Source organism: Ranitomeya imitator, chromosome 2, assembly GCF_032444005.1.
Source record: "Ranitomeya imitator isolate aRanImi1 chromosome 2, aRanImi1.pri, whole genome shotgun sequence".
NCBI classification, from domain to species: Eukaryota; Metazoa; Chordata; class Amphibia; order Anura; family Dendrobatidae; genus Ranitomeya; species Ranitomeya imitator.
Genome location: NC_091283.1, coordinates 831,342,722 through 831,354,688, shown reverse-complemented (window position 1 = coordinate 831,354,688; position 11,967 = coordinate 831,342,722). Strand labels below are relative to the sequence as shown.

General features: G+C 46.7%; 1 protein-coding gene across 2 annotated transcripts in view; it reads right to left on the bottom strand.

Annotated features, from left to right (window-relative positions):
• The window catches only part of LOC138666022 (natural killer cells antigen CD94-like), a 56,006-nt gene extending 47,637 nt beyond the window's left edge, over window positions 1-8,369 (bottom strand). The window contains exons 1-2 of one of the 2 annotated variants that reach the window (XM_069754082.1): window positions 8,220-8,311; window positions 7,461-7,641 (exon numbers count right to left, since the gene is read on the bottom strand). In XM_069754082.1, the coding sequence (XP_069610183.1) occupies window positions 7,461-7,539 (79 nt within the window). In that variant the 5' untranslated portion in view covers window positions 7,540-7,641; window positions 8,220-8,311. Of the gene's footprint in view, window positions 1-7,460; window positions 7,642-8,219 lie in introns of both variants that reach the window. The other variant, XM_069754083.1, reaches the window with a different exon arrangement.
• Window positions 8,370-11,967: the final 3,598 nt, after the last annotated feature.

Sequence of the window (11,967 nt, the reverse complement as noted above, 5' to 3'; positions counted from 1 at the left end):
TCCCTCCTTGCCTCTCCTCACCGGGCCCCTTACACATGTAAGGGTAGTAATGCCCTGATGGCGGCCCTGCCTGGTTGTCAAAAACTACTTGGCCTTTTCCTAGAAGAAGCCAGAGTTACCAACTTCGTTTTGCAACAAACAACAACTGTCTCATGAAATACTCTAAAACCTGGCACCGCTGGAACACGTAATTCCCAAAACAATAGCTCCATCCTCACTTCAAATTTCCAATTTCCTCAGTATCCAAACCGACATTGTTATATAGTTGGTCTGAGTGGTACACTCCACACTCCAATTTTAAGGGTGTGTTTCCACGGTCAGGAAACTCTGCGTGTTTGACGCTGTGTAGAACAGCAGCATCAAACCCGTAGCGTCCAGATGTTACAGCATGGTGGAGGGGATTTAATGAAATCCCGTCTCCACTATGCGTTAAAACACGCACGTGGCAGACCGGCGTAAACGGACATGCGGCGCGTCTTTTCAGAACGCAGCATGTCTGTTCACGGAGCGTCGCCGCACTGTAAATTTCCCATAGATAATTGATTAGTCACATGCGTAGTAACTGCGTGAAGGCAGCTTACTACACGTCTCCTAATTTACATGCCGGCTCACCTGTCCCACCACCGAAAGTCCCGCGTCCACTGCAGTTCTTACTGTAACTTCGCTTACCGCGAGAACTACCGTGCACATGACTGGGGGTTATCTCCGGTCACTAGTCTGGTTCTCACGATCAGCTGATCATGAGAACCCTGCAGTGTAGGTGATTGCTGGAGAGCTCTCCAGCAATCATCTACAAGCTCTGGATGTGGGGATGTCAGGCATCCAGATGTAGCAGAGCTGGACTCGTCATGGGACACTCGTTATTAAGGACTACGTCGGACACAGGGAGTATACTGTTGGTTTATTATTTATCTTTTTTTCCAGGGGACGAGGGCATCGCATAGATTGAGCGTATAATAAAAATATGGTCAAGACTGTGTGGTGTTTTATTTCATTAAAATACTTTATTCTGCATGTGTGTGTGTTTTATTAACCCTTTCACAGCTATAGGATTAGCAATGGTAGGTATCTTACTGACTCCTCTCCATTACTAAGCCGGCTTAATGTCACCTTACAAAGGTGACATTAACCTCTCATTACCCCATATCCCACCGCTACTCAGGAGTGGGAAGAGAGAGGCTAAGAGCCGGAATTGACGCATCCTCCAGATGCTCCATTTCTGGGGTGGATGGGAGCTGGTATTTGTAGCCGGGAGGGGGGGAGGGGGGGCAATATCCATGGCCCCTCTCTAGGCTATGAATATCAGCCTGCAGCTGTCTGCATAGGCTTTTCTGGCTATAAATTATAAAGGGACCCCACGTTATTCTTTTTTTTTTGGAGGGTCCCCTATGTTTATAGCCAGTAAAGGCCTAATATACAGCTGCGGGCTGATATTCATAGCTTGGGAAGCTCCATGGGTATTAACCCATTCCCAGGCTACAAACATCAGTCCCCCAATCGCTGGCTTTCCCTCTCTGGCACAGAAAATTGCGCGGGAGCCCACGTCATTTTTTTTTCAATTTAAAAAAAAAAAATTAAACATTGCTTTTAAGGCCGGGGTCACACCTGCGAGAAACTCACATGAGTCTCTTGCCTCAATACCCTTCACTGCCGCCAACACTCGGGATCGGAGCGTTCAGCTACATAGAAATACATGCAGCAGCACACTCCAGTCCTGCGTGCCGGCGGCAGTGCCGGGTACTGAGGTGCGAGACTCATGCGAGTTTTTTGCAAGTGTGACCCCGGCCTAACGCAGATTTTGTGTGTGTATGTGTCTTTAAGGCCAGGATCACACATGTGAGAAACTCGGACGAACCTCGCATCTTTATGCCCGGCACTGCCGCTGGCACTCAGGAGCGGAGCGTGTGGCTAAATAGAAATACATGCAACAGCACGCTCCGCTCCTGAGTGCCATTGGCAGTGCCGGGTATTAAGATACGAGACTCGTCCGAGTTTCTTGCAAGTGTGATCCCGGCCTAACTCTTTATGTACCATTATATTATACTTATTACTAAATATTGGGCTTGGTATTCTCTATCTATTATATATCTATCCAGAGGTGTATCTAGGTTTTCTGGCACCCGGGGCAAGAATTCAGTTTGGCGCCCCCCCCATACACTCTGACTAAATCCCCACACACACTGAATAGATCCCCCCCCAACATGGAGGATAAATCCCCCCCACACACTGAATAAATCCCCCCATATACTCTGACTAAATCCCCCCCACATACACTGACTAAATCCCCCCACATACACTGACTAAATCCCCCCACACACTGACTAAATCCCCCCACACATTCTGACTAAATCCCCCCACACTGAATAAATCCCCCCATACACTCTGACTAAATCCCCCCCACACTGAATAAATCCCCCCATACACTCTGACTAAATCCCCCCCACACTGAATAAATCCCCCCATACACTCTGACTAAATCCCCCCCACACTGAATAAATCCCCCCATACACTCTGACTAAATCCCCCCACACTGAATAAATCCCCCCATACACTCTGACTAAATCCCCCCCCACACTGACTAAATCCCCCCCAACAGAGGATAAATCCCCCACACACACATTGAATGAATCCCCCCCACACACTGAATAAATCCCCCCCAACACAGCGGATAAATCCCCCCCACACACTGATTAAATCCTGACTCCCCCAAACACTGAATAAATATTCCCCATAAACCCGCCCCACGCTGAATTTTCGGTGTCTTCAGCTCCGCAACTACAGGAGCACTTACCACCAAGTCTCTTCTGTCTCCTGCGCGCCGGATAGTGACGTCAGCAGCGTGATCACATAACTTGATCACGTTGCTGGCGTCGCTCTGACCCAGCGGTCAGAGCCTCAATTGTACTCGCAGCTGGTAGATGTGAGTACAATTGATCTCCGGGAGCCGGCGCGCTGCAGCTTCTCTGTGCCGGCTGTCAGCTTGACAGTCGGCACAGAGAACAGCTGACTCCCAGTGCGGAGGCGGCAGAATGCAGCCGCCGGGGGAGACACTTTGGACCGCCGCATTAGGCGGCCCAACTGCGCCCCCCTGCCGACTGCGCCCGGGGCACATGCCCCGGCTGCCCCCCCCCTAGATACCCCACTGTATCTATCTATTATCTATCGATATATCTATCTAGCTATCGATAGATATTTATAGATAGATAATAGATAGATACGATAATTATGATAGATAATAGATACGATAGATCTATCTATTATCTATCTACTATCTATCTATCTATCTCTGTGTGTAAACATTATTCTTCAATGGAGTATGTAAATGAAGAGGTTGGACAAGAAATTACATCACAATTCTTTTTATTGGTATATCTTTATTTAGCTTACAAAAACACAGACAAATCCGCATGAAAAATGCATCAAAAAACGCATCAAAAACGTAGGTGACCTGCTAGTGACCTCAGGTGCAGATTTGGTGCAGATTTTACCTGCGTCAAAATCCTGAGCAAATCCTGATGCAATCCTGACCGTGGAAACATACCCTAAGTGTTAGGCCATGTTCACACGTTGCGTCGGGTCCCTGCGGTTTTCCCGCAGCGGATTTGATAAATCTGCAGGGCAAACCCGCTGCGGTTATCCCTGCAGATTTATCATGGTTTGTCCTGCGGGATTTTATCCCTACTATTGATGCTGCATATGCAGCAATATGCAGCATCAATAGTAATGTTAAAAATAATAAAATCATGATGATATACTTCCCCTCTGACGTCCCGATCTCCTCGGCGCTGCAGGCGGCGGTCCAGTTTCAAAGATGCTGTGCGACCAGGACCTTCGTGACGTCACGGTCATGTGACCGCGACGTCACCGCAGGTCCTGCTCGCACAGCAACCCAGACTGGACGGCCGCGTGCAGCGCTGAGAGGTGAGTATATCATTATTTTTTATTTTAATTATTTTTTTTTACCACAAATATGGTTCCTGGGGCCTGGAGGAGAGTCTCCTCTCTTCCACCCCGGGTATAACCCGCACATTATCCGCTTACTTCCCGCATGGTGGGCACAGCCCCATGCAGGAAGTAAGCGGATCAATGCATTTCTATGTGTGCAGAATCGCTGCGATTCTGCACAAAGAAGTGACATGCTGCGGGTTGTAAACCGCTGCGTTTCTGCGCGGTTTTTCCCGCAGCATGTGCACAGCGGTTTGCGGTTTCCATAGGGTTTACAGGTTACTGTAAACGCTATGGAAACTGCTGCGGACCCGCAGCATCACAATCGCCGCGGTTCCGCGGTAAAAACCGCAACGTGTGCACATGGCCTTAGACTCATTAGGATTATACTGTTAGTTAGATTCATTGTGATTAATGTTGTATTCAAAATGTTGTTCATATGTTTCCTTATTGTGCTCTCTAAATTTTAATTTCCCTCACTTTTCCCCCCATCACCCAATGTTACAACTCCCCTCCCACCCTATTATCCCCTTTTTCTGTTATGTTAAGACCAATGAATATACTTGAAATAAAGAGTAATCAAAGTGAAAAAAAAAACAACAACAGGTCACCCTGAGAGCCACTAAGAGAATTCAGCGGCTCTCACTGGGGTGCAGGGTCCCGTCATTCACAGCAGGGAGCCGGCTCTTTGTCTCGGATCGTACGTGGATTTTATCTACCTTCTTTTTGCTGGAATCCTCTCTTTCCTCATCTGTCTTCACCCTGAGCGTTTCTGTGTGAGATATAAGACTGCACTCAGCCATCACATCACCACTGAGCCGACGCTTCCTTTCCCTATTTCCCTGCACATCGTATCTTTTTAGGTATGTATGCGGCCATCCCTTATTGATAAAACAGAAACACATGAGCCATGCACACAGTGAACAAGCCTGTAGGGACATGTTCACACCACCAAGAGACTGAAAACACACAAAAAAGCACAGTAAAACCAAAAAATACTCTGTTGCCAAAAAATATCAGTAAGCAGCAAGTGCTAATAAAAGGATGGAAAAACACAGGGTATTTAGTTAATACGTTTTTTGGGAAAAATGTATATTAAGCCGCTCTACCAAATGTCAAGGTATACCCGTATTAGAGCAGTCCTAACTAATGTCTACAAATGTAATCCCTTTCCCTAATACTCCCTGCATATAGTATTTCTTTAGGTATGTATGCGGCCGTCCCTTATTACACAGCGTCCTCTCTATGAACAGCGTCGTCCCTTACTTTGTGGATGGGGCTTGATGGAGGGGCCCAGACACAAGTTCTGCACAGGGGCCCTTCCCCGTCAGTATTCGCCACCAGGTCTGAGAACTAGAAGCAGAAATATCTACAGGTAACTTTGACATAGTGGGAATAACCGAGACATGGTTAGATGAAAGCTATGACTGGGCAGTTAACTTACAGGGTTACAGTCTGTTTAGAAAGGATCGTCAAAATCGGAGAGGAGGAGGGGTTTGTCTCTATGTAAAGTCTTGTCTAAAGTCCACTTTAAGGGAGGATATTAGCGAAGGGAATGAGGATGTCGAGTCCATATGGGTTGAAATTCATGGAGGGAAAAATGGTAACAAAATTCTCATTGGGGTCTGTTACAAACCCCCAAATATAACAGAAACCATGGAAAGTCTACTTCTAAAGCAGATAGATGAAGCTGCAACCCATAATGAGGTCCTGGTTATGGGGGACTTTAACTACCCGGATATTAACTGGGAAACAGAAACCTGTGAAACCCATAAAGGCAACAGGTTTCTGCTAATAACCAAGAAAAATTATCTTTCACAATTGGTGCAGAATCCAACCAGAGGAGCAGCACTTTTAGACCTAATACTATCTAATAGACCTGACAGAATAACAAATCTGCAGGTGGTTGGGCATCTAGGAAATAGCGACCACAATATTGTACAGTTTCACCTGTCTTTCACTAGGGGCACTTGTCAGGGAGTCACAAAAACACTGAACTTTAGGAAGGCAAAGTTTGAACAGCTTAGAGATGCCCTTAATCTGGTAGACTGGGACAATATCCTCAGAAATAAGAATACAGATAATAAATGGGAAATGTTTAAGAACATCCTAAATAGGCAGTGTAAGCGGTTTATACCTTGTGGGAATAAAAGGACTAGAAATAGGAAAAACCCAATGTGGCTAAACAAAGAAGTAAGACAGGCAATTAACAGTAAAAAGAAAGCATTTGCACTACTAAAGCAGGATGGCACCATTGAAGCTCTAAAAAACTATAGGGAGAAAAATACTTTATCTAAAAAACTAATTAAAGCTGCCAAAAAGGAAACAGAGAAGCACATTGCTAAGGAGAGTAAAACTAATCCCAAACTGTTCTTCAACTATATCAATAGTAAAAGAATAAAAACTGAAAATGTAGGCCCCTTAAAAAATAGTGAGGAAAGAATGGTTGTAGATGACGAGGAAAAAGCTAACATATTAAACACCTTCTTCTCCACGGTATTCACGGTGGAAAATGAAATGCTAGGTGAAATCCCAAGAAACAATGAAAACCCTATATTAAGGGTCACCAATCTAACCCAAGAAGAGGTGCGAAACCGGCTAAATAAGATTAAAATAGATAAATCTCCGGGTCCGGATGGCATACACCCACGAGTACTAAGAGAACTAAGTAATGTAATAGATAAACCATTATTTCTTATTTTTAGTGACTCTATAGCGACAGGGTCTGTTCCGCAGGACTGGCGCATAGCAAATGTGGTGCCAATATTCAAAAAGGGCTCTAAAAGTGAACCTGGAAATTATAGGCCAGTAAGTCTAACCTCTATTGTTGGTAAAATATTTGAAGGGTTTCTGAGGGATGTTATTCTGGATTATCTCAATGAGAATAACTGTTTAACTCCATATCAGCATGGGTTTATGAGAAATCGCTCCTGTCAAACCAATCTAATCAGTTTTTATGAAGAGGTAAGCTATAGGCTGGACCACGGTGAGTCATTGGACGTGGTATATCTCGATTTTTCCAAAGCGTTTGATACCGTGCCGCACAAGAGGTTGGTACACAAAATGAGAATGCTTGGTCTGGGGGAAAATGTGTGTAAATGGGTTAGTAACTGGCTTAGTGATAGAAAGCAGAGGGTGGTTATAAATGGTATAGTCTCTAACTGGGTCGCTGTGACCAGTGGGGTACCGCAGGGGTCAGTATTGGGACCTGTTCTCTTCAACATATTCATTAATGATCTGGTAGAAGGTTTACACAGTAAAATATCGATATTTGCAGATGATACAAAACTATGTAAAGCAGTTAATACAAGAGAAGATAGTATTCTGCTACAGATGGATCTGGATAAGTTGGAAACTTGGGCTGAAAGGTGGCAGATGAGGTTTAACAATGATAAATGTAAGGTTATACACATGGGAAGAGGGAATCAATATCACCATTACACACTGAACGGGAAACCACTGGGTAAATCTGACAGGGAGAAGGACTTGGGGATCCTAGTTAATGATAAACTTACCTGGAGCAGCCAGTGCCAGGTAGCAGCTGCCAAGGCAAACAGGATCATGGGGTGCATTAAAAGAGGTCTGGATACACATGATGAGAGCATTATACTGCCTCTGTACAAATCCCTAGTTAGACCGCACATGGAGTACTGTGTCCAGTTTTGGGCACCGATGCTCAGGAAGGATATAATGGAACTAGAGAGAGTACAAAGGAGGGCAACAAAATTAATAAAGGGGATGGGAGAACTACAATACCCAGATAGATTAGCGAAATTAGGATTATTTAGTCTAGAAAAAAGACGACTGAGGGGCGATCTAATAACCATGTATAAGTATATAAGGGGACAATACAAATATCTCGCTGAGGATCTGTTTATACCAAGGAAGGTGACGGGCACAAGGGGGCATTCTTTGCGTCTGGAGGAGAGAAGGTTTTTCCACCAACATAGAAGAGGATTCTTTACTGTTAGGGCAGTGAGAATCTGGAATTGCTTGCCTGAGGAGGTGGTGATGGCGAACTCAGTCGAGGGGTTCAAGAGAGGCCTGGATGTCTTCCTGGAGCAGAACAATATTGTATCATACAATTAGGTTCTGTAGAAGGACGTAGATCTGGGGATTTATTATGATGGAATATAGGCTGAACTGGATGGACAAATGTCTTTTTTCGGCCTTACTAACTATGTTACTATGTTACTATGTTACTATGTTATGTGATTATAGTAACAGGACTGATAATAATAATTAATAACTATAAAATATCCTGCCATCCTCACCAGATATCTCTTTGTTCGTCATTGTCTTATGGTCTAAAATTTCGTCTTCTTCGCACACTTCAACGGTTTTTGTAACGCTTCTTACATATCAGAGTTTAGACTTGCTGCAGCCCTGAAGCAGCGCTCGTCTGTTATCCTCTAGTTTCGGTACACAGCTTATATACAGCCAGGAGACGCCCTGTTTAAAGGAGGAAATGGCTTAGATCCAGGAATGGAAAATGAACTTTCAGCCATTCGCAGTGAATAATGAGACTGTACTGCCCACTTCTTGTCACCTGCATTGTTTTCTCTTTTGCCTCAGGACTCAGGAGCTGTGAGACTAAAATAATAATAATGAGGTCACATCCTCACATTTTTCTGCCTCTTGCTCTACATAATTTGCATAAATACCATGAAGCCCACAGTGACAGATCCCGCTCTGCGCGGCTGCTGACCACACCTTGGTGCAGTTCTCCTGATTGTTAATCTCCGCACGGTTCTTATGGATAAAACTAGCTCTGTTGTGAAATGTTTAGTGAACATTACTGTCACTATGTATTGCTCATTAGTACACCCCTTTACCCTTTCTATTGCTTTAAAAACTTGTTGTACAGTCATTCATAGCCGAAATAGGACGCCACAAAACCCTCTGACAGGCAGCTTTACCAAACATTGAAAGAATGGATAAATTCAGCAAATAATTCGTAAATTCTCATGAGTGGCCACAGCTTGTTCAGATTAAGATAAGGGAAGGGAAAAGGGGGGAAAGGGATGTAAATTAAAATGTAACTTTTAATAATTACCCATTAAAATGAACAAATTGCTACAATTATCCATATATAAAATTAATGGTGTAATAAATTGCCATATTTAATAGAATTCTCAGTATATTCCCATAGATGACAGAGACATTTTTGTAAATCTATACACAGCTCTGGCAAAAATTTAGAGACCACCACATCAAATCCCTGTCATGGGCAGCCCAATCTCCAGACCTGAACCCCATTGAAAACCTCTGGAATGGATGGCACAGCACTGTTTAGGAATGTGCCACTGTGTCCCCCCTCCTCATCCATTCCATTCACTTGGCACTGCCCTTTCTCTCCCTCCCCTTTTCTGCTAAGTGTTAATGGTCTGGCCCATTTTATGTTCGGTAATGGGAGCCCATCGGGCTATTTTCAACCCCCCCATCTGTACCTGGTATAAAACAGCAGCAGCTACGTGGATCCTCCTCTTCCCTTGGGTCCCGTAGGTGCTCGTCCCGCCCTTCCTCCCCTTTTTACCTGGTATATATTTGCTGCAGTAGCCTGTCTCCTCCTCCTTCCTCTTTGAGTCCCGGAGGTGCTCTTCCTGCCCTTCCTTCCCTCTTACCTGGTATATCTTTGCTGCAGTAGCCCGTCTCCTCCTCTTCCCCTTTGGGTCCTGGAGGTGCTCGTCCCATCCTTCCTCCCCCTTTTACCTGGTGTATATTTGCTGCACTAGCCTGTCTCCTCCTCCTTCCTATTTGAGTCCCAGAGGTGCTCGTCCTTTCCTTCCTTCCCTCTTACCTGGTGTATATTTGCTGCTCTAGCCTGTCTCCTCCTCCTTCCTCTTTGGGTCCTGGAGGTGCTCATCCTGCCCTTCCTCCCCTTTTTTACCTGGTGTATATTTGCTGCAGTAGCCAGTGGCGTAGGAAGGGGGGTGCGGGGGGGGCGGTCCGCCCCGGGCGGCACAATGCTGGGGGCGGCCGGCGCTGCAGGAGAAGAAGATGAAAAAAAAAAAAAAAAAAAAAAAAGACGCCCCTTTAAATCTTCGGGCGGCGCCGTCCGCCGCCACGACCAGGGCCAGCTCCCCCCACCCCCGGGTCCCGCCCCCGCCCCCGCCCCCCGCTCTATACTCACCTCTCCTGGTTCCTGCGGCGCCGGCAGCTGCAGCGTCCTCTGACTCTGCGACGTCTCAGAGCAGAGGGCGCGATGACGTCACTACTGTGCGCGCCGCTCTGCCTCTCTGTCCTGAGCGTCGCAGAGCCGGAGAGACGCTGACTGCACCGGACCTGCGCTGGGAACGGGAGAGGTGAGGATTTTACTTTTTTTTTTTTTTCTTTATGTCTGACTGTCTGGGGCTGGGGCAATGCTGGACACACTGGGGCAATACTGGAGACCATGGGGCAGATTGCTGGACACACTGGGGCAGTACTGGAGACCATGGGGCAGAATGCTGGACACACTGGGGCAATACAGGAGACCATGGGGCAGATTGCTGGACACACTGGGGCAATACAGGAGACTATGGGGCAGATTGCTGGACACACTGGGGCAATACAGGAGACCATGGGGCAGATTGCTGGACACACTGGGGCAATACAGGAGACCATGGGGCAGATTGCTGGACACACTGGGGCAATACTGGAGACTATGGGGCAGATTGCTGGTCACACTGGGGCAATACTGGACACCATGGGGCAGAATGCTGGACACACTGGGGCAATACTGGAGACCATGGGGCAGAATGCTGGACACACTGGGGCAATACTGGAGACCCTGGGGCAGATTGCTGGACACACTGGGGCAATACTGGAGACCCTGGGGCAGATTTCTGGACATACTGGGGCAATACTGGAGACCATGGGGCAGATTGCTGGACACACCGGGGCAATACTGGAGACCATGGGGCAGAATGCTGGACACACTGGGGCAATACAGGAGACCATGGGGCAGATTGCTGGACACACTGGGGCAATACTGGAGACCCTGGGGCAGATTGCTGGACACACTGGGGCAATACTGGAGACCCTGGGGCAGATTTCTGGACACATTGAGGCAATGCTGGAGACCTTGGGGCAGACTTCTGGACACACTGGGGCAATGCTGGACACTGGGGCAGATTGCTGGACACACTGGGGGTAATATACTGGACACACTGGGGCAATGCTGGACACTGGGGGTAATATGCTGGACACACTGGGGCAGACTGCTGGACACACTGGGGAAAGGCTGGACACTGGGGCAGATTGCTGGACACACTGAGGGCAGATTGCTGGACACACTGGGGGTAATATGCTGGACATACTGGGGCAGATTGCTGGACACACTGGGGGTAATATGCTGGACACACTGGGGCAGATTGCTGGACAACATGGGGGTAATATGCTGGACACACTGGGGCAGATTGCTGGACAACATGGGGGTAATATGCTGGACACACTGGGGGCAGGACTTGAGGCATGGGCAGAATGTAGATACGGGGCATGATTGGAGACACGGGGCAGGATTGGATCATGGGGCAGGACGGATACGATGGAGGCTGGTGGGGCAGGATGGGGAGATCATATGGGGTAGAATGGATACTCATGAGGGCAGGATACGACAACATATGGCTGGAGCCAGGAATGAGATAAACGGGGCCAGGGTGGGGAATATTATTACCATAGGGGATAATTAAGGGATATTATTACTGCAGTGATGTATTTATTTTATTTTTTGAGTATACTGTTTTAAATGGGGGGGCGGTCCTGTTACTGTGCAGAGTGACACTATATCACCTTTTTTTCTTCATGTGGTGTAATGTAGAAGTTGTGAAAAATTAAGTAATATGTTCTGCAAGCGGAGCTCGAGATAACTGTGTTATTTCCTGCAGAAACGAGTCCTGGCTGGAAGGAATGATGGCGGTCTGTGCTGGATGAAAGATGAAGGACTTCACCTAGAGACGTCACTGGTGAGTCAGTGTTACCTATACACTGACACTATACACTGTATACTATATAGAGGTCCTGTGTATAATGTCACCAGTG